Here is a 23,141-nt window from a genome sequence, read left to right as displayed (position 1 = left end):
GCGTGGGTGCCAGGCCTGGGGCGCCGAAGGGTGGGGCTCGGACGCGGCGCCCCAGCCGCGCGCCCTTGTAGGTTGCGCCGCCTTGTAGGTTGCGCCGGGGGCGAAGTGCGCCGCTCCCCCCGGGCGCTAGTCCATCGCGATCTTTTCTCAAACACGCCGGTGGATACTCCGAGGCTGTCTTCGGGGAGCGCTCGGAGGGACCTGCGTGCTCGGCGCTGGCCTGGGGCGGTGCGTCCCGGGGAAGGTGGGCGTTCTGAGTGCGGTGTCTCCGGAGGCGTGGGGGGGATTTCCGGGACCCGTCTGAGTTTCTGCGGCACCCTGGAGCTGGGCGCCGGGGAGGGACACGGCAACGAACAGGCAGGCAAAATCCTGGTCTTCCTCGGGTTTAAGGCCGAGTGGGGTCGAGAACGATGGCACTCGAGACAGCGGAGACCGCTGGCCCCAAACCTCCTGAAGCGGGGGAGGGGGTATTCCAGACGCGTCGCCGGGGGAGGGCCTCTCCGAGGTGGGCATCGTCGAAGCGGGTGAGGGAGAGGCTTGGCGTGGGGGGGTGGGGGGGTGGAGAATCCAGGTAGGAGGAACAAGTGTGGAGGCCGGGGGGAGTCCTCGAGGATGCAGCCGGGGCGGGGGGGGGGGTCAGATGAGGCCCGACAGGTGCCGGGGTCCCTAAGAGCTCCAGCAGGGACTTCACCTTTTACTCTAAACGAGGCTCTGGAGGAAGGGGGTGTTGAGCAGAGCAGCGCCACCGTAGGACTTAGCGGGCGACCCGGCTGCCGAGTGCCTGGAGGGGGTCGGAGCTCGCTCGGAGACCCCGCGCCGTCCTAAGCGCCCACGGCAGGATTTCTCGCCCTGTGGTCCGTGGGGCCTCGGCCTCCGAAGAGCCTGCGGATGGGGAGCCTGACGAACTCGCTGAATTCCTCTGTCCGCCCTTCGGAGGCACCGCCCCCGTTGGAATCTCAGGGGTGAGGTGGGGTTGGGAATCTGCATTTCTAAGGCGCTTCCCTTCTGATAATCTTGTCTTCCATTGAAGATCCTGTAAATTCTCTCTCGAGCCCCTCTCTCTGTCCTTCTCCCGCAGTTAGTTGATAATCTCTTTTCTTACTTCTAAGTGAACTTTCATCTCTCTCGCTCTCCCTGCATTTTCTCGGTCCAGGAAGGGAGCAAGGGATCTCGGGGTCACACCTCCAGCAGGGCAGGGCGGTGTGGTGCGCTTTGAAGACCCCACACCCAAGGACGTGGTGGAGGGGAGAAATTTAATGAAGCTACTCCTGAAATAATAGTATCGAAAACTGAAATTTGGCTGGCTGGAATTCTCATTAACCAAAATACCCTCACTACCTTTGTGCCCAAGGCCTGTAATGGACACAGATCGCCTTGGGTGGGGGGCGGGGCCTTGCTTATCCTCTAAAAGAGGAACTGCGGGTGTTGAATCTTTGGGGGCAAGCCATTATAAAAGACCATAACCTGAATGACCCCTGGCTGTTGCTCAATGCCATGGGCCCTTTTTCTAGTACTTAGTGCCGTGGAGACCCCTTCTGGAGACCCGCCGCTGTTGAGGCTTACAGTGGTCTATGTTGTGCAGAACGTGGAGTGCCCCTGTGGGAGCAGGACATAATCCAGAACTAAGCACCAGCACCGCTGCGGAGGGGGGAAAAAAAAACCTTCCAACTGATGTGGTTTTTCCCCTGCATCTTAGGACTGTCAGGCCGAACAAAAGGTCCACCTCCTTTTTGAGGTTCATTGAGGTCTTACTTTGTTCTAAGGTTAGCAGGGCTGGTTAATTGGCAAATGGCTTTGCAACTCCGGCTTTGGAAGAAATAAAATACAGTAGGTCAATTGGTAGATTTCAGCGGTGACCAGTGTTAAAAAAAAAAAACCCAGAATAACCTTCTAAAAGGAACAGCAGCTGTTCCTAGGGTTAAAGTGTCCACTGTGCTAAACGGGGTTCTGTCACACACACCCCTTCCAGAGTAGAAGGGACCCTGCCCCCACTGTACCGACCTCCAGAGAGTGGCCTTCGAGCTTCCACTGGTTTCCTGGATGTTTAAAAGTGAAGGAAGTTCCCTGGGGTGTAGGGGGGACCTTCAGGCCACTCCACCTTTTCCCTGGGTGCCGCGTTCTACCATTGAACAGTTTCTTGATCGCTTGACCAATCAGTCTCTTCTGCCCGTTTCCACATTTTCATGGCACAATGTGTGTCCCTCCCTTGGAGAATCGTGGCTCACAGGCGTACACATCAACAAAAGTCCTAATGACGATCTAGTGTGGACTTCTGTACCAGGTCCTTTGACGTGTACTAAGACTTAATCTTCACCTAAACCCATGAAACCAAGTCTGTGGTCGCCATTTTATATACGGAAATTGAGGAATAGGGAAGTGGAGTAATTTCTCAGGGGCCACACAGCAAAGAAAGGATAGAACTGAAATCTGAAACTTAGTGGCTGGCTTCCCAGTCAGTTCCCCAAACTAATGTGCATTACGACCTCTCCTTAGATTTCACTTGTCAATCTTGGTATCTGTGGGATTCAAAACCCTCGAGAATTTGATGGGTTTCTTTAATAGGCATTGCTAAGCAGAGTGCAAGGTTTGTGGTTTTCTTCCAGGGCACACAGCGATCAGCTTCAGATCTGGTGAGTTATGGTTCTGATCAGCTGAAGATTTCTAGCCCTGCAACCTTCAGTGTCTCTTCTGAGCCCGTTTCGCAGAGTTGTCAGAAAGTGTGGTGACCAGGGGCCCCTGGGTGGCTCAATCAGTTAAGCATCCAACTCCTGATTTCAGCTCAGGCCGTGATCTCAGTTTGTGAATTCAAGCCCTACATCTGGCTCTGTGCTGACCCTGTGGAGTCGTCTTTGGATTAGGTGTCCCTGTCTCTCCGCCTCTCCCTGTGCACACCCGCGTGCACTCTTAAACATTTAAAGTGTGGTTGGCAGATCAGCCTCAGCTGGGAACTTGTTAGATATAAAAAATGACTAGCTCGACCCCAGATCCACTGAACCAGGAACTCTAAAGGTGGAGCCCAAGCCACCTGTGCCGTAAAGAGCCCTCTAGGTAATCCTGAAGCACTTATTTAAGAAGCTTTGCCTGGGCACTGGGCTCCTGTCTTAATGGGCACGGGAATCCCTGGGGAAGCTTGTTAAAGGGCAGAGTGATTCTGATGGTCTGGGGCCCTGAGGGTCTGCATTTCTAACCAGCTGCCAAGTTACGCCGTGTGCGAGGCTGTGGGACCACCCTTCAAGGAGCAAGGGCTCAGAGCTTATGCCGTTACCACTGGGGCGTGCTTTAATAGTGCAGGTTCCAGGCGCCTGGGTAGTTGGTGGTGGAGCACACAACTTTGGATTTCAGCTCAGGTCGCGATCTCCCGTGTCGCTTAGTGAGATCGTGCCTGGTAGGCTCTGTGCTGACAGTGTGAAGCCTACTTGGAGTTCTCTCTCCCTGCCTCTCCCCTCGCTTGTTCTCTCTCCCCCTCTCTCAAACTTAAATTTTTTTTATTCCTGGGGTCTGCCCTTCTCCCCACCCCACCCCCTCGTTCTCTGGATGAGTGCCTGGAAGCGCCTGGGTGACTCAGTCCATTAAGCAACCGACTCTTGATCTTGGCTCAGGTCATGATCTCAACGTTTGTGGAATTGAGCCCTGCATCAGGCTCTGAGCTCATAGCATGGAGCCTGCCTGGGATTCTCTCTCCTCCTTTCTGCCCCATCCCTGGCTCAGGCTCTTTCAAAATATTTTAAAAATAAAACCAACAATTCAGGTGATCTTGACGCAGGTGCAGGGGCTCTCCTGTACATAGTAGGATGGTTAGTCACACCCCTGGCCTCTACTGCCTAGCTGCCACTGTCCCGTATGTGTGCACATAGGACTGTCAAAAGTCCCCAAGCATTGCCAGATGTCCCCTGGGGACAAAATGACCCTTCCCTTGAGAGCCACGGGATTAGGTCCCTTGTTCATATCCTGTTAAGGGGCTTTGAGCAACACCACTATACACAATGTGCATTTCTTAACCCTACAACTCTATAGCAGGTCAATGATCCCTTTTTTCAAGGGTAAACTGAGGCTCAGAAAGGTTAAGTTTCAGACAGCAAGTCGCTGAGCCAGCCCCGTACCTGGAGCGGAAGCCCTCACCTGTGTGCTCAGTGGCCTCTCTCGGTTAAGAGGTTTGCCTTGGCAAATCTCTCCTGGAAGACGGCATCCACTTTTATGTGGAGCGAAAAGGGTCCCAGTCCTTGGCCTCTAATTCATATGGGAGTCAGGATATAGACTTTTTTTTTTTTTTTAAAGATCTCAGACCTTGACAGCAGCTTTTGCTTTTCCTTGGATTTAAATCTATTTGGAGAGAAATCACTTTATCTTCTACGCATACTTGTCTTTATGACGGGAAGTTAAGTTTTAAACCTCCCCGTGAGTTCAAACGATGTGAAACCACGTGACCGTTCTGGCCCACAGAAATGGCCATTTCACATGGTTCTGCCGTCCAAACAGAAAACGATGCCGTGAGCTCCCACGTACCTGGTGATGGGCTTCAATAATTACAATGTGGCCAGTCTCTTTATTCTGTCCAACTAGTCATCTGCCCTGGATTACTTTGAAACGAATCCGATCCCTGGAACTTGTAAACGTCCATCCCTGAATGATGAGAAACCTCTCTCAAAACTAATTTCATCTTTACACCCTAAAAAAAAATCCCTTAATCAGACTTAGAGTGTCCATGCTTCTCATGGTGTTGAACGGCTCTTAGAGCATGTTAAAGGACCCAAAGAACCTCCTGATGCCAGAAATCATCCCCTTCAAGTCTTTGATTTTTCCCCCCTCCGTCTTTAGGTGATCTGTGGACACAGTGGCCTTTTGTGTAGGAGTCCCGTGGTGCCCGAGTGTGGTCTGACCGACTGAATGGAGACCAAACAAATTCAGAAATTGAGGAAGCTTTTAAAAGTAGCTTGATGTTGGGGCTCCTGGGTGGCTAAGTCGGTGAAGGGTCATGACTTTGGCTTATAGTTCCTGGGTTCGAGCCCCACATCGGGCTCTGTGCTGACAGCTCGGAGCCTGGAGCCTGCTTTGGATTCAGGGGCTCCCTCCCTCTCTGACCCTCCCCCCTGTGTACCCTGTCTCTCTCAAAAGTGAATCAGTGTTTAAAAAAATTTTTTTTTCCCCCCAAAGTAGCCTTATGTTGCCAGGGCATCCGACTTTGTCATCTCTAATAACATTTGGCCTTTTGGGTCCTATTTCACTTGTAAATTGTATTCTAGTTTATAAAGCTGGCCGTGTGTGGTGGATCGGAACGTTTCTACAAACTAAGTTTTCCCCCGGTCGTTTGAGAACCCCTATTGCGTTTGCTTCCCGGATGTTGCCAGCTGCGTGTCCAGTTACCGTGTCCCTGGTGCCCTGTATTCCCTGGAAGTTGGTAGTTCAAGAAAGGACTTGTGTAAGGCCAGAGTGTACGTAGCTTTCCATTTTTAATGTGTGGGTTTTTGGGGTGTTTTTCCCCTAAGCCTGCTCTATCCTAAAACGTACCGTGGTGGTTCCATTTGAGAAAGTAACACTTTCTTGTTTGTTTCCATTTCAGCTTCAGAATTAGATAATGATCCCAAACCAACTTGTCCCTCCTCGGACGGCAGTGATGCTCCGAAAGCCGCTGCCGTGGCTCTGGCCCCAGGGTCGAAGGAGCAAACGGTGATGCTCGGAGAAAGGACCTTCAACTGTTGCTATCCAGGTGAAACACAAAGCTGGGCGCTGCTGGGCGCGCTCTGCCCGACTTTACCCGCTAAGTCCCTGCGCCGTGATCCCACGCGGTCCCCACACAGGAGCGTGTGCGTGTCCTAAGCCTCCTATGGCACCTGAGCTGCTTGTGACTTCCCAGAACTTCAGATTTCTAGTAGCTTCCTTTTGGAGCTTTTCTATTTTTAAGATTTTTCTTTTCCAAAAAATTTCTTAATGTGTGTTTTTGAGAGCGCATGAGTGGGGGAGGGACAGAGAGAGGGAGACACAGAATCTGAAGCAGGCTCCAGGCTCTGAGCTGTCAGCACAGAGCCCGATGTGGGGCTCGAACCCACACACCACGAGATCATGACCTGAGCCGAAGTGAGACACTTATCTGACTGAGCCCCTTGGGTGCCCCTTGAGCTTCTTTAAGAGCTGATTTTTGCCTTCCAGGGTGCCACTTCAAAACTGTTCACGGCATGAAAGATCTGGACCGTCATCTGAGAATCCACACAGGTAGGTATCCGTTTGTTCGCAACTTTAATGTTTGAAGAGCGGATATGAATTGAAGTGCCGGCATGGGGTATGGTAAGCGGGCCGGACACCTGCCCCATGAAGTCAGCTGGCGGGGCGGGCTGTCACCGCAAAGTCAGAAGCGAGGGGAAACGTGCTGGGGAAAACCTGTTCCAGGAGATCGGGTCCAGGCTGTTCACGAGGGGACTTGTGCCTTCAAGTATGAAAGACAGCTGAGTAACCAGACAAGACCAGGAACGTTCCAGCAGAGGGGGCAGCAGGTACAGAGGCTTAGAAGGCACAAATGAGCGAGTTAGAGTTACAGAGGTTGGCGGAGGGAGGGCTGTGCGGAGGCCCTGTGGCCAAAGTACATCTCCGATGAGAAGAATGAGGTTGCTTCTTCAAGGTTCCTTCTTGAGCAGCCAGCTGCTGAGAAGACAGAGAAAGATGGGCTGAAGCAAAGGCGTTTCCGTGATCTGTAGGGGGCTCTGCACACCGTGGGCCAAGTTGAGCCTGGGAAGCTCCTTGGTCACCCTGTGGCCGCTCTGGCCTCACGGTGGCGGCATTGAGTAGTTGCTAGAATGACTGTACGGTGCACAACTGTCTACGATTTCCTATCTGGCTCTTTACAAAATCTTTGCCCACCTTTGGTCTCAGATGTAGACCCTGTCCTAGCCCATGGGAGTTGGGCCTCCTGGCTGGCTCAGCCAGAAGAACATGTGACTCTTGATCTCGAGAGTGTGAGTTCAAGCTCGGGGGTGTGAGTTCGAGCCCTACATAAGGTGTAGAAATGACTAAGAGTAAAAACGAGTTTTTAAAAATTGGTCCGTTAGCCCTTACAGAAACTGAACTAAGTGGCTTAAACATCATCCAGTTTCTCTCAAGTACGACTTAGCAAGTGCATACTCCACAGCTGGAAGAATCCATCTCCAAGGCAACTGCTCTAGCACTTGGATTCTAATAACTACTGGGAAGCATGAGTCGGGGAGAGGCTCACAGCATCCCTTCCTCGGGCCATGCCCTGCCCGCCCCACCCCCAAGCAGAATCCCTGGTGACTTGTGCGATGGGAGCAGAACTTGGTCAGGGCCACATCCAGTATCAAGGGGGAGCTGGGAAATGGTTTCCAGAAGGACAGCCTCCTGCCCATTCAAACTTGGGAGCTCCAAGAGGCAGACCGCTTTCTGGGCAGTTAGTGGTCTCTGCCAGAAATGGGTGCTGTGCAAATTAGAGAAGGAAGGGTCCTTTTCACCAGGGAAGGGTAGGTCCTGAAGGACCTCTTTGTGAAGGGGGTGTTGAACGTCCGACGGCCAGCCTGCGGGCAGCAAGTGCATATAGATGGCAGAAGCCAACTGAACAAAGCGGAGACCCTACCAATGTGGCCGGCTTGTCCCTGGGTCCTGAGGATAACTGGACCAGCCCTCCTGCGTGGGGGCCATGTGACTGCTAAGGTGGGTGAGGCTGGGGTGCTGCCAGATTCCTACGTTGCACAAGACAGGCCCTATGGCCAGGAACTCCCAGATCCCGAATAAACCGTGCCAGTTGGACTGAGAAAGGTAGGCAGAGGCTGGATTAATAATCTGTTAGAAATACACAGAGCGTGATGGGGATACAGAAAGTAGGCAAGGCCCTGTCCTTGGTGGGGTTTAGAGTCGGTCATCCATCCAGAAGGGGGGTGGACAGATGGCTTCCCTGTTAGATAATTAGGCTGTTTGTGTCCAGAGCAAAAGTTCTCATTGTCTGAATTTCTTCACCCGAGGAAAATAGACAGGTCTGGGGCGCTCAGCCTCTTTTCCCTCAAGGCATCACCCAGAAGGTAGTGTCCCCCAGATGAATGGAATAGTGAGAGCCCAGTACTGGTGGCCTTCAAACACAGGTGTTCCTATCTTGCGACAGTCCAGAATCGGTATGGTGGGCCACCCACGGTTCTAGGGAGTCAGGCTCTTCTGTTGTTGCTTTGACATCCCAAGGATGTAGCTCACCGAGGCATGGCCTGAGGAGGCTTCCTACCCCCTCCAGGAGACAGCCTGGAAGTTACACGTCACTTGGGTTCCTGTTGGGGCCAGAACTGCGTCACAGGCTACTGTGAGCTGTGGCAGTGGAGGCTGACAGAAAGGAGTCTTGACTCTGGCCACGTGGCCAGCTTCTAGAAGATTCTATTTGTGAGAAAAAGAACCGATATGTGGCTCTGTGGGCCAAATGGCATCCCCAACAGATGTGTGACAGGCAGGGGTGGTGATGTGCGCAGGTGATCAGTTAGGGCTTCAGCTGAACCTTTGCCAAAGGGACAGAACGGTGGTTCTCAAAGCACCGTCAAGAGCTACGTCTCCAACCAAAAATCCAAGATCTCCCTCCCGCACCCCAAGTTTGTGTTTTATCTACGGTTACTGCATCAGGAACTGAAACCGGAGGTGCCTGGTGGGCTCAGTCGGGTCAGCCTCCAGCTCTTTGGCTCAGGTCGTGATCTCCCAGTTTGTGGATTCGGGCCCCACCTCTGCCAACAGTGCTGTGCGGCGTCTGCTTGGGATTCTCTCCTGCTCCTCGTGTACGCGTGTACGCACGCGCTCTGAGATAAGTGGATATTTTAAAGTTAAGTTTGTTCTCTTTTTAACGGTAAAGTAGGGCGCCAGGCTGGCTCAGCATGCATGCAACTCTTGATCCTTGGGGCTGTAAGTTCAAGCCCCTGCACTGGGTGGAAAGCCTACTTAAAAATCTTTAAACAAACAAACAAAAACTTCTCAATACTTGAATAAAACATAACTCCCCCGGAAGTGTGACCAGTGGCCTTTTCTGTACCTTTGCACATCTTGTATAGTCACCCGGCTTCTCACACCTGCAGGCTGTCTGTCACTGTGTGTTTTGAAGTGTCTGAAGAAATTCTGGCCTCTCCCATGTGGTTGGAAAGGGAATATTTTGTTGATAGCCTTTTTCAGATAATTTTCTTTAATATTCTACCAAAAACCCAACAACGGTGGTTTAAGGATTAGTTGCCATGTAGAGCCTCTAGCCATATGCATAGCCTTCTCAACTGTTAAACTAAAATTTATTTTAATTACTCCCTGAATGGCTCTTAACCCCTGCTGGAATTTTTAGAGGTCCTGCATTGGTCTCTTGGAAAATACTGGTTTACAGACTTAGGTGACTTCTCCCAAATGTTGACGTGTCTCCTAATACTGTAGGAAAAAAAAAAAAAATCCAGCAAATCCTTAATATGCCCAACCTCATCAGAAACCTCCAAGAACCAGCAAGCTGTGCCCTCAGGGTAGGGGACGTCTTCTGAAAGCCCAAGTTTTCAGAGCTGGGAGGTTACCAATGCAGTAGTGGTAATTTTCCTCGCAATGACGGATCCACTTAGTTCCTTCTGAAGGAAGATTTGCCAGATGCCAGGCTTAAAAAAACACTGTAGCTGGTCTGCTCTTGGACATCCAAATGGTGTTGGCACCTAGCCTGCAGCTCAGCCACCTCAGCAGTGCCGTTCTCCAGCCGACCAGGGTTCTTGGGTTCACGGCCAAGTGCCTTCCGCCTACTTCCCGTTTCATTACGTGGTGCTTAAAGAAAAAAAAAAAAAAACTTCAGGGGGAGTGATTTAATCGAAGCGATCTGCTGCTGGAAAAGCTACTCGGAAGTAAAAGGAGCTCTGTGCGGTGGGGGGAGGGGGGGCGGGGATGGTGGTAAAGAGCATCTGAACTGTAGGGGAGGGGGGAGCTGGTGATCTGTGTTCCGGCACCTGCACTTCTGCTCAGTCGTTCCTCCAGCAGGTGTAGAGGTCAACAATGAACCAAGGAAAGTCCTATCTTCCTAGTATGGAAATACTTCTGATTACAGACAATAGAAGGGACTCTGGGACCCCCCGGCCCTCACAGACTGCACTTTGAGAACCTAGAGGGTGGAGTTCGACAGGCAGATGCCAGAGGGCGGGGGTGCGGGCACAGGGGCTGCTCAGACGGGGCGTCTGGGAACCCAGAATGTGGGCTTGCCACAGGCTTCTGTCTGGGAGAGGAAGTTAGAAAGCCGGCTGTGATCACGGTGGAGACTCTTGGAAAATAAGACCTTGGTCGTGGATCTTTTATTACCTTTATCCTCAAGTTATGTCTTCTCGGGGCTCTGGGGTGGCTCAGTCGGTTAAGCTTATGGCTTTGGTTCAGGTCATGATCTCGGGTGCAGTTCATGGATTCAAGCCGCACATCGGCTTCTTCACGGTCAGCGAAGTGAACCCTCTCTCTGTTCCTCCCCCACTTGTCCTCACTTTCTCAAAAATAAACATTAAAAAGTCCTGCTTTCTCTATACATATCCAGTGCTAGTTTATGCTGGATGAAAAAAAGTTTTCAGTGTTTTTAATGTTTTAAGAGGGAGCATGCCAGGGAGGAGGGAGGGAGAGGGAAAATCCCAAGCAGCTGTATGCTGTACAGAGCTTGATGCGTGGGGCTCAAACCCACAGACTGTGCGATCGTGACCTGAACCACAACCCAGAGTTGGATGCTTGACTCGGTCACCCACGGGCCCGTCTCCTGGATGAAAAACTCCCATCGAGGTTACTATGGTCCTGTCCGGCACTTACTTAGTAAAAGAGGTGGCCTTCCAAGGCTTCTGGTCTGTGGTTTGACTTCCTCACTTGCTGGTGGCGTCGGGGTTAATCGGTCGTGAAAGGAATGGAGGCGTTTTTTTCCCCTCTTCTAATACCATTAACTGAACGTGGAAACCCTGTTCCTGGGCACCTTGATAGAACATGCCAGCAACACTCTTCTGCTTCTGACTTTTTCAGCAGATGGAGAAGGAAGGTCGATTAGAAGGGAGTGAGGACAGTTTTATCTCAGTGACAGCTGAAGACTGCTTGGCCCCTTCCAGTGTCCCCCAGAGTCCATCATTGCTCTGTGCCTTGTGGTCTTCTGTCCGGGACCCGGCCAATGCAGCAGGCTTGGTCTGGAACCTGCCAGATAGAGGCAGTCTTGACCTTTTTCTTTCTGCTGTGGACCCTTTCCAGAATGTTTTTAAATGCAATAAAATGATATTAAATTATATTTCAGTACAATCTCGGTGTTAAATGTGTGGTGCTTAAATTTTAACGTTTATTTTTGAGACCATGCAAGTGGGGGAAGGGGTGGGGAGAGACCAGGCTCTGAGCTGTCAGCAGAGAGCCCGATGCGGGGCTCGAACTGTAAGATGATGACCTGAGTCGAAGTCGGAAGCTTAACCAACTGAGCCCCCAGGTGTCCTGTGTGGTGTCTTGAGACTAAACCCTTGTTCTCCAAACTATAGTAACGACCAGAAGTGGCAGCATCACCTGGGAGCTTGTTAGAAAGGCTGAATCTCGGGGCAAATCCAGACGTGATACAAACGACGTTTTTACTCTTACTGTAAGTTCAATCTAAGAAGTAGGAGATGTTGGCCAGAGGGTACAAGCTTGCCGTTGTAAGATGTATGCGTTCTGGGGATCTGATGCACAGTGTGGGGACTGTTTAGTTAGTATCATATACTTGAAAGCTGCTAAGGGGTGCCTAGGGTGGCTCAGTCAGTTAAGCATCCGACTTCAGCTCAGGTCATAATCTCACGGTTCGTGGGTTTGAGCCCCGTGTCAGGCTCTGCGCTGACAGCTCAGAGCCTGGAGCCTGTTTCTGATTCTGTGTCTCTCTCTCTGTCTGCCCCTCCCCTGCTCATGCTCTGTTTCTCCTGGTCTCTCAAAATATAAAAATTTTTAAAAATTAAGTTATTTTTTTTAAAGCTGGTAAGAGTAGATCTTAAATGTTTTCATAAAAAAATGGGAATTCTCGGCAGTGCAGGAGGTGTTAACTAACCTTCTGGTGGTAACCGTTTAATATGTACTTGTATTAAGTCGTCACGTCCTATGCCTTACAATCACATCAATTATATCTCCAAGCTGGAAAAAAACTGCATAGTGATGAAGCCTTCCTCACCCCTGCATTAGTACGTGCAGAAACACAAACCCTGTTTAAGGTCAGATCACCTGCTAGAGTCTGTCTTAACTGTGAAGGAGCGGTGAGCATAAACGATGCTAAGAGACCCGCAGCAAGTGTAATCTGGTATGAACACGGTCCCTGCCTGTTGACCGGGGTCTCCAGGACCACTATTCATATAGCTTGACGACTGCACAGTTGGTGGAAATGCTAACTTCCAGTTAGAGGTATTAGAAATAAAAATTATTTCCCCTACAAGGTCTCAGACCCCCTAAACCTTATCCCTAAGCCCTAAATTAAGAACCCCTGATCTGAAATGTTACTGGTCATCCTGGGCAGGAGAAACTTGTGGCAAACCACACCTTGGCTTTTAAAAGCCTGCGCCTGGGGCACCTGGGTGGCTCAGTCGGTTGAGCAGCCGGCTTCGGCTCAGGTCAGATCTCACGTTTGTGGGTTCGAGCCCCGCGTCAGGCTCTGTGCAGACAGCGAGCTCAGAGCCTGGAGCCTGCTTCAGATTCTGTGTCTCCCTCTCTCTCTGCCCCTCCCCCTCTCATGCTCTATCTCTCTCTGTACCCAAAATAAATAAAACATTAAAAAAAAAAATTTAAAAGCCTGCGCCTGGGGGGCTCAATCAGTTAGACATCCGACTTCCGCTCAGGTCATGATCTCCCGGTTTGTGAGTTTAAGCCCCACGTTGGGTTCTGTGCGGACAGCTCAGAGCCTGGAGCCTGTTTCAGAGTCTCTCTGACCCTCCCCTGCTCATGCTGCCCGTCTCTCTCTCAGAAATAAATAAAATATTAAAAATATATATTAAAAAAATGTGATGCCTGGGGGTGCCTGGCTGGCTCAGTCAGAAGAGCTTGTGACTCGTGATCTCAGGGTCAGTGAGTTAAAGCCCCGCGTTGTTGGGTGTAGAGATTTTCAATAAAACTTGAAAAAGGGATTTGCCTGACTGACTCCTCAGCTTCAATCCTATTTCCTTGGGCAGCACAAGACACCCACCGAAGCCTGTGGTCAGTCGTGGGGACAGGGAAGCAAAAATCCTCCTGGGGGAGGGGGGGTGAACACTTGAGCAGAAAATTGTTCCCTTTGGGGTCTATCTCTGACCTAGTGATTTTAATGGTCATTGATCTGTTTTCCCCTGGCTCAGACTTGTAACTTGATCTATTCCTAACCCATTATCCATGTTATCAAGTCTTAACTTATTGGGGGTAAAGTTCTACATGAGTCACAATGGACTTGATGTCCCACCCCCTTCCTCTTTTCCAGAGTCTGTTGGAATCGTCTTCAATCAGGTAGGTGGTCTTGTCTCCCACCCCTGCCCTGGGGACATTGGGCAACAATCAGGAGACCTTTTAGACGCTTAAAACTAGAGATGGAGATGCCACGGTACTGGATCAGGGTCACTGTTGAACGTCGTACACGTCCAGGAGAGCCTATGGCAAAGAACTACCTGGCCAAAAAGGCAGTGCTGAGATTGAAGACCCCGGGGTACTGACCTCTTCTGCTTGAGCAAATCTCCCTTCTCAGCCGTTCTAGGCTTATATGGATTAACTGCTGCAGGTCTGGCTTTCTTCTAGTTTACTGAATTGCCTTTTAGCCTTTTGTTAAAAATGAACTCAAGTCTATAAACATTCTTCTGAAAATGGGGATAGGCTATAGGTTTAGACACATGGAGCTCTCCTTGTCTGTCTCTAGGGAACTTGTATTCTGATTTTGATTCCTTTTTTTTTTTTAAGTTTTTATTTACTATTGAGACAGATACAGAACATGAGCAGGGGAGGGGCAGAGATAGAGGAAGACACAGAATCCAAAGCAGGCTCCAGGCTCCGATGCGGGGCTCCAACCCACGAACCACGAGATCATGACCTGAGCCGAAGTTGGCCACTTAACCGACTGAGCCACTCAGGCATCCCTGATGATTTTGATTCTTGAACAAAAATGGTTTTAAAAGTACACTCTTGGGGCAACCTGGGTAACTCCGTTGAATGTCCGGCTCTTGATTTCAGCTCAGGTCATAGTCTCACGGTGGTGTGGGTTTGAGCCCTGAGTTGGGCTCTGTGCTGGCAGCTCAGAACCTGCTTGGGATTCATTCATTCGTTCATTCATTCATTCTCTCTCTCTCTCTCTCCCCCTCTCCTCCCCCTACCCCTCCCCCACTCAGACTGTCTGTCACTGTCTCAAATCAACTTTAAATTAAAAAATGCGTGCTCTGACTTTTGAAAAATTTTTTGCGAAACCATATTAAATTGATTTCAGAAGTTTGAGTCCCATCCACTTGGTTTTTTCAGTACGAATTTCTTCGTGGCTTTCACCATGATTTCTATTTTGCCTAACAGTTAATACTGTCTTCTGGCATTTACCTAGAATATTTTTCTGTCCTAGAATGTTTTTCCTAGAGTGTTTCTACTTGTCATTTTTATTTATGTACCTTAAGAGCATTAAACTGACTCCTTAAATGTGTTAAAACTTTGAACAAGGAAGCAATCCATTTGTCTTCTATGTAGTTTGACTTTTACTTGGGTCCTTTTGTCTTTTTTTTTATGGTTCTCCATGGTGTGGAAGCAATCGTTCACGTTTTATTATATCCCACATCTTACTTCCTTTATTTCTGAGGTACACAGTTCAAGGTGATGCTCTGAGTCATCAGCTGACTTGATTTTCTCTTCCTGCTCAACACTAGTTCAAGTATAAAACTCTCTGTAAATAATTTCCGTAGAACTTTGCAGACACTGCTCCCATCTTGCCTCCATCCAGGGCTGTCAGAGGAGTGATGAGCCGAGCTGAGCATGTCTATCTAAAAGCTGTAACATCATCCTCTTATGCCTCCATATAAGCCAGCGTAAGACCCATGGCTGTCTTTTGTGTTGAGAAATCACTGCTTTCTGTTCTTCCTAGACCAGCTAGATCTGGCCTTCAGGTCTTGTATTCTCCCTGTTGTCCTTTTGGGCAGCCTTCTGGGAGATTCTTTAGCTCCCTCATCTAAGTCCTTTTTCAATCTTCTTTCTGCCAGTCAACTTGGAGGCTGCAGAGTCCTAGGAGAATAGGAACGATTATGAAAATGAAAACTGCTTTTAGAACCTCAGATTCTTGGGCATGTCTTTGTGGTTCTGGCTTTCCCCCAAGCATGTGTTTATTGGGTAGATTTTTTTTTTTTTTAAGTATGTGATCAGTCTGAAGTGGTTGTCAGGGAGGGATGGAACACTCTGTGGAGGAGATATTCTGGCAACAGGGTTCTGTTTTCCAGAATATCTCTGACTCCTAGAGGCCTTTGCGCCGTTGGTGTGGTTGTAAGCACCTCGCTTTCTAACAGCCTGGGGGCCATACCTTTGCTGCTGTGGTTTGGTACAAGTGAGGGAAGGAGTCACACAGGCCACTCTGTGTGGATTGTCAGCTGCTGAGCAGAAGCCGTTTCTAAGATCCCTATACTTGACCTTGAATACTTCTAATAATCCCTCCCTTTCTCCCAAACCGGGTTTGGCCTATGATTTGCTCCTCAGTCTGATCTTATCTAATCTGTTCCTTCGGATTCCTTACAATTTGTGAGCCATCAATGACTAGCCCACCTTCTCATTTCCCAGTGCGCCAAACTACATACGGGCATTTGGACTGAAGGAAGAGGCAGACCCCATACGCCCAGGCTACCATCTTGGTCAGATGGCTTTGCCGTCCTCTTCATAGAGAAACCCTTAAAACCTTGAATCTCCCTTATGTGTTTGAAGGAGACAAACCACACAAGTGTGAGTTCTGTGACAAGTGCTTCAGCCGGAAGGACAACCTGACCATGCACATGCGGTGCCACACCAGTGTGAAGCCCCACAAGTGTCACCTGTGTGACTACGCCGCCGTGGACAGCAGCAGCCTCAAGAAGCACCTGCGGATACACTCGGACGAGCGGCCCTACAAATGCCAGCTCTGCCCCTACGCCAGCCGCAACTCCAGCCAGCTCACCGTGCACCTGCGGTCCCACACCGGTAGGTCCCTGACCCTGGAAACCTGTGCCTTTCTTGTTCTCTAGCCTCTTAACCGACATCTCCTTAAAACACAAACCTCTAAGATGACTTGATGGTCTAAGCAAAAGAATTGGAATTTTCTATGGTTTTTCACCAAGAAGACAACTTCCAGTAACACATGGAAGTCGGACGGCTGGGTTCTGAAACTTCGTAGACCACAGCTGGGGATGAGTACCCAAGACAGCAGTTAAGCAAAGGCTGTGTCTCCAAAGTCTGATGTATAAACTAGGCATTTCAGTCATTTACGGAAACCAATTGCATGGCTTAATTCAGAAACGTGGCAAAATTAGTTGACGGGAACTGCAAATCCTAAGTTTCTAGTTTCCGGAAATCAGAATTTGCCAAGAGCTTTATCCTCCCTTGGTGAGACCCCTTTTGAATAATAGTAGAACCATACCAGCTCATCCTGGCTCTGGAGAAATGGGGTTGAGAAGCTCAAGAGGCTCAGAAAACTAGACTTTTCAGTGAGTTCATAGAAGATGGTGAGCAGACTGAATATGCTGACATCAGTAAGTAAGTAAATAAACTTCCAGCAGACAAGTGGGAGGCCGCGTAGAGTTGGGAGCCCATCTTTCCAGCCAATGTCTCACTGCCCTGAGAGTTCTGAAGTTGGGACCGGCATGTAGACCGCCAAGGCCACATAGCTCAGCGGATAAACTAAAGCCTATAGGCAATACGGCCCAAACTGCCCAGTAGCAGATCAGCCCATGACACCCAGGTCTAATTCTAGACCAGTCTACTCTTCCTAAGTCTAAAGTCATGGCTGGAAACAAGGGATCTAAAATGTACCAAATCGAACCAATCCTGAAGTTAACCAAGTACTTGGGTGATAGTTTCCATTCTAATTGGTATCTACACACTGGCAGAAATGTTGCATCCAAGGAGAATTTTCTGAACAGGCAGTGAGAACAAAGTATAAATGAAAACTAGAGTTGCTATCTACAAAGGTAAAGAAATTTCCCAGAGATTAGATGAAAAAAAAATCTGATTTGTATAACTGAGAATAAGAAGTTGGAAGCTTGGTGTTACTAACTAGGTCTAGGAATAAAAGAAAATAGAAGTGAGAAAATCAAATGCGAATTTCCCCATTCTTAAGAGCCGTGAGAATGGAAAGGGTTCATGAGATGCCCAGCAGGACAAAGGAGGTGGATGGGCAGTGTCAGACCTAGGAAAACTTCTCAGTGGTTTGGCTTCTAACGGGATTGTGGAATAGTGCCCTCAAAGTTGGGAAATGATTTTGAAGGAAGAATTCTATACCCAGCTAAACTACCTGAAGTATACAGGTAGAAAATAGACAAAAATATGCAAGAAGTCAAGACTTCAGCCAGCATGCTAGAGGAAGTTACTGGAAGACAAGCAGTCCTCCAGGGAGAAAACAAAATTTGGCCTGAGATGTTTCATGTATATTTGAATATAGAAATCTCAAGAAAATTCCTATATAGAAGGTTTTAGAGAAAATTCAATAAATCAGAAACTGAAAATCCACCAGAAATTTCATGTAAAATATTACATAATTAAGAGACTGGATGATTTTTGAGATTATGGCAAGATTCTTTTTTCCTCAGCACACAGTCCAGTCAAAAATTAAGCTAAACTGTGAACCAAAATAAGCATGGAAGAAAAGCGAATCCATTTGACCTTGATTCTAAAACGATCACATGGTCCAGGTGTGACAGTGACCCTCTAAGGAGGTGGATGGAATTCTGGTTTACTGTTTGGCTCTGGTGAATATGACCTATACCCAGTCATAAATTGCGGTTTGATTCGAACACTGAAAAGACCTAGTTAAAGCCTGGGAGTTCCCTGGTCAGAATGCAAACGTTCTTGAACTTAATATGAAAATAAAACCATCTTGACACGTAGGGAAACATAGTGTGGTGAAGAGGAGGGAACCCTCAAGAAACCTCTCAGGCTGATGGATTATAAGTCGGGAAATTATTACCCACTCCAATGTAGGAGATAATGCCAAAAGAGTAAAGTACGCACCCAATAATGGAGGGTGGGGGGAGGGTCGGATGTGTAGGAGAAGTGAGGGCCTCATCTTTGTTTATGTTCAGCTGATGATGATTAAAGTAGCAACCTCCAAAAGCACTAGAAACCCTTAGCGCCCAGAGTACAGAAGAAGGCTATGAATTTTCAGTGCCTGTTGCCTGGCGACGTATTCCTGTATTAATTTTATAAGTAAAATTCAGTCCAGTCGTTAACTGATGAAACTTGAGTAACCTAAGCCAATCGATATAATACTGCTTCAACACTAGAGTCGGCAATTGGGTCCTAGTTGGATTTGGAACAACTGTAACCTAAATTGTACCTCTTCCGCGTCCAATTTTGAGGTGCGAAGTGAGAGTCCAGTTGGAAAGTAGGGTGACCTCATAAATAGCACGGGCTTGGATACCATGGTGCCGGAGTTCAAATCCCTGCTCTTTGACCTCCCTAAGCCTCCATTACCCCATCTGTTAAACAGGGGCTATGGTACCTACTCCTAAAATTGTGAGGATGAGAAGGTCACGGACATGGTAAGTGATGCTGTTGGGGAGTTACTGGTAGTTTGAGTTCAAGACCCAGCTGTCTCTGTGACTACAGGTGTTCTGACGTGTGTTTGGGGGGGAGCTCTTTTGTCTGCCTGCTCTAATGGAAACACACCTTCCGTTGTTAGGGGACACCCCCTTCCAGTGCTGGCTCTGTAGCGCCAAGTTCAAAATCAGCTCGGACTTGAAAAGGCACATGATCGTGCACTCGGGGGAGAAGCCCTTCAAGTGCGAGTTCTGTGACGTCCGCTGCACCATGAAGGCCAACCTCAAGTCGCACATCCGCATCAAGCACACGTTCAAGTGCCTGCACTGCTCCTTCCAGGGCCGGGACCGCGCCGACCTCCTGGAGCACAGCCGGCTGCACCAGGCCGACCACCCCGAGAAGTGCCCCGAGTGCAGCTACTCCTGCTCCAGCGCGGCTGCCCTGCGGGTCCACAGCAGGGTGCACTGCAAGGACCGCCCGTTCAAGTGTGACTTCTGCAGCTTCGACACGAAGCGGCCCAGCAGCCTGGCCAAGCACATTGACAAGGTGCACAGGGACGAGGCCAGAACGGAAAACTGGGCCCCGCAGGGCAAGGAGGGGCCCCGCGGGAGTAGCTCCCAGCACATGGCCAAGATCGTGACCCAGAGGGCCTTTCGATGCGAGACCTGCGGTGCCTCCTTCGTCAGGGATGACTCCCTGAGATGCCATAAGAAGCAGCACAATGAGCAGAACGAGAACAAGAACTCGGACTTGGTCACCTTCCCGCCCGAAAGCAGTGCCTCGGGGCAGCTGGGCACCCTGGTCTCCACCGGGCAGCTTGAGGCGTCCCTGGAGCCCAGCCAGTGCCTCTAGTTCAGCCAAAGGGGTGGCTAGCCGTCTGGAGGCCAGGCAACTAAATGCCCTCTGAGTAGAGGCCGTCAAGCCAGACTTGCCGCCAGCTCTGGGCACAGCCGCCCCAGCTTCCCAGGCCCTCAAGGACTGTGGCTGCCGTCGCTGGCATGAGAACTAACGCCAACGCAACCGTGTGGAGACTGCCCCTCCCGGTGGCCATCTAACCACCGCACATCGTCTGCGTTAGCCAACCCAGGCGTCCCAAGGTGGGGGCTCCATTGCGCACTGCTGTATCCAATACGGATAGTTCCGTGATGGCTTCCGAGCCTGAAACTAATACATCTCTGATGAAATTCTTAAACTGCTTAGACAACATGGAAAACTAAAGTGACGTGTACAGTGGCGAAGGTTAAGAGGACAGTGGGGTACGTGGAAGGCCGGGGGCAGCTGGCTGGAGAAGTTTTTTCTTAACGGGGGGGGGGGGGGGAACCAGTGTTCGCCTTATGCACTTGTGGGTTTCTTTTTATCGATGTCTTATAATAAAAAGGCAGAGTCATCTGTAGGATGATGTGAGAGGGATGCTCCATTTCTTTCTTTACACTCTTCCAGTAGACTGATTATGGCGCGGGGTTCCCCGCCTCCACCCCATTCAGTAATGCGTTCTGAATGCACCCAGCCTTTCTCCAGCTCTTAGCGCTTCAGGGAAGTGAAAAGCAGTTGGATCTGTAGGTGGCACCAAAGATCAAACTAACGCTACCTGCGCCTGCATTGTGAAACTCCATTTCCGTGCTTCGTGGTGAAGAAAAGAGTAGGGGCCCAGTGGGCCCCCGGCCTGGTTCTGGGACACGTGATGCATGGGACAGCCTGAACGCAGAGCCTCCTCCCAGAAAGTACGTGGTGTTTGCTGCATCAACGAGTGAAAACCCCGATGGACATTTTGCTTGGCCAAAACTTAGGAGGGTTCTGGAAGGCCAGCGGATATGTATTTTATCCAAAGGTGTTTTGTTCTTTGATACCTTTCCCTCACATCCGGTCTTTGTGCCCTCATCAAGTTAAACGTCTGTGCTTTTCAAACCGATTAAGTGGATTGGATCCATTGTTTTTGGTAAACTAGGGGAAAAGGACATGAAAATTTTTATAGATTGTTTACAGGGGAATAAATGGTTTACTTACGAAATAGCAAGAGGTCTGTAGCCTACTTTGGTATGAATTCTGTTTGAACGTATCTGATTGAAGTGTGGCATCAGGTGAATGATAAAAGTCCTGTCGGATCTCTTTGTTGCAAGAAGAAAAGATGAAAAGGGTGGAGGCACATGATAGAATCCATCCTTGCTTTGAGCTGTGGTTTTCGATGGTGCGGGGGCAGGGTCCGGTTACTGAATGCCAGTGCATTCTACAGATACCGCTGTCACCTTTCTGTTTGTCACGAGTCTTATCTGTGTTTCTCTTCTAGCAGGGGCTGTTGACCTTTCATGTGGGAACCCGTGTATCGAAATCATAAACGTTCCTCGAACTTTTGGTATCACAGTTCTTCAGATAAACAGGAATAGCCTTTTTTAGAAGGTATATTTCCCCCCCATTTTGTATGGACTTCAGGGGTCTGAGATCCACCCTGGGTATCATCCAGCAAATTTGGATTCCCTTTAGAGCAGAAGCCTGCAAAGAGTTCCAGACCTAGAGGGTAGAAATATTGGAGGCATTGTGGGGCCACCAGTTCTCTCTTGGGACAAAACTCTGGTTTTAGCACAAAAGCAGCCATAGGCTATAAGAAAAAGAATGAACTTGTCTGTGTTCCGATAAAACTTTATAAAATAGGGACACCTGGCTGGCTCAGTGGGAAGAGCATGTGACTCTTGGTCTCAGGGGTCTTGGGTTCGAGCCCCATGTGGGCTGTAGAGAAAAAGAAGCTTTTATCAAATAATTCAGGAAGCGGGAGAGTAAACTGGCTATTCCTTCCAGGATGAGACTTCAAATACATCGTTAGTACCGAAACTATGGGAAACCACCGTGACGGTGTGAAGTTTCTGTGCCTCAGTTTGCAAAGTCAGTATTGGTCTGAAAGGGGAAATGGAGTATGTTCACAGTTTGACTTCTCCAGGACTAGGATTTGGTGAGCTTTTTCAGTCAAGGGCCAGATATTAAATGTTTTGGGCTTTGTTGGCCTTTTTCTCTGATGAAACTATTCACCTCTGTTCACTTACGCTGTTTTAGTGCAATGATTCCACTCTGCCATTGTAACTGCGGCAGCCAGAGATGATAGGTAAGCAAATGGGCGTGGCTGTGTGCCAATAAAACTTTATATATAAAAAGGGCCATGATTTGGAGGGGCCAGTGTTTGCTGACCCCTGGGCCAGACTATTGAGTGCAACCAACGAGGTAAGTGATTGTGAGTTAAAAACTTGAGGAAGAGCTAGTGGGAAATGCCCTGGGTTCCCTTCGAAGAAGGTGCTATTTCATGCAGCAGAGGACTTCAGGGTGTTAGGCATTGGGAAAAACTGGATCCTCCTGATCCTTGTTCAGATTGGCTATAAAACCTCCAGGAAAGATCCAGAAATCAAGATGGCCCCATGTTGTTTTCTGCTTATGGTTTCTTGATGCCTCCTGAACCCTATAGAACATGAATTTTTTTTGTCCCTGCATTTAACCCCTTTCTTAAAAAGATGAACCTCCATTCCTATTGCCGTGGCCAGAGCTGATGCTAAGAACTTTACCTGCGTTCACCAATCTCTCCCAGTGCTGTCCAGAGCTGGGACTGGGGTGAAGGAAGGGAGACACTTGCCTAGAGCACTGAAAACTCCGTAACCAACAAATATTTTGGTTGGCAAACTGTGGTGCAGAGGTCAGCCACTTTGTTTTTGTGAAGTAGCATTAGAAGTTGGCCTGGGAGTTAGGGCAAGCCGTCAGGGGCCGAATTGGATCCTGTCTGTTTATTGGGGGGTTTTTTTTAATGTTTTTTATTTATTTTTGAGAGACTGAGACAGTGCGAGCAGGGGAGGGTCAGAGAGAGAGGGAGACACAGAATCCGAAGCAGACTCCAGGCTCTGAGCTAGCTGTCAGGGGCTTGAACCCACGAACCATGAGATCATGACCTGAGCCAAAGCCGGACGCTTAACCGACTGAGCCACCCATGCGCCCCTGGATTCTGTCTTTAAAACTGCATTAATACATTGACCTTGATCAGTGAGATGGTCAGTACCACTTTGTATTGGCACCTGAGGAGACTGCCTCACCCACCTCATCCTGGTCCCTGCCTCTTGTCCAGATGCAAAAGCCGAAACATAAAGATGAAGAAACTTCCTAGAACAGACTTGGATATCGGCCCCCGGCAGGGTAGCTCCAGAATTCAAGTTTTTAACAAGAGCCACGAGGCTGGGTCTCAGAGAAAAAATTTGTTAAGCTAATGAGTTGATCTGAGCAGGGTGATGACAACCGTCCCAAAGAAACCTTTTGATGTAAGCCAGTGGCGTTGAGGAGGAAGGATGTGACGGAGCCCAGCCTCTGGCAGGGCTCTGTGGCTGACCTCCAGCTAGAGACTCAGATTCTCCGTTGGCTTCTCTAAACGCCCCTCTTCAGGCATTTGGCGCAATGATAAAACCAGCTGGTTTAAAACAAAACCAGGGTTGGCTCACCTGTTTGTCCTTGTTTGGTTCGTCGGCAGCGGGGGAGGC

General features: G+C 49.3%; 1 protein-coding gene across 1 annotated transcript in view; it reads left to right on the top strand.

Annotated features, from left to right (window-relative positions):
* The window catches only part of ZFP64 (ZFP64 zinc finger protein), a 77,283-nt gene extending 57,361 nt beyond the window's left edge, over positions 1-19,922 (top strand). Inside the window, exons 6-9 of the mRNA XM_029917714.1 lie at positions 5,558-5,704; positions 6,145-6,207; positions 15,838-16,089; positions 18,785-19,922. Of these exons, the coding sequence (XP_029773574.1) occupies positions 5,558-5,704; positions 6,145-6,207; positions 15,838-16,089; positions 18,785-19,494 (1,172 nt within the window). The 3' untranslated portion in view covers positions 19,495-19,922. The remainder of the gene's footprint in view (positions 1-5,557; positions 5,705-6,144; positions 6,208-15,837; positions 16,090-18,784) is intronic.
* Positions 19,923-23,141: the final 3,219 nt, after the last annotated feature.

This window comes from Suricata suricatta, chromosome 12, assembly GCF_006229205.1.
Source record: "Suricata suricatta isolate VVHF042 chromosome 12, meerkat_22Aug2017_6uvM2_HiC, whole genome shotgun sequence".
Taxonomy (NCBI): domain Eukaryota; kingdom Metazoa; phylum Chordata; class Mammalia; order Carnivora; family Herpestidae; genus Suricata; species Suricata suricatta.
The sequence above is the reverse complement of the archived record's forward strand: the minus strand, read 5'-3'. Positions and strand labels throughout refer to the sequence as shown.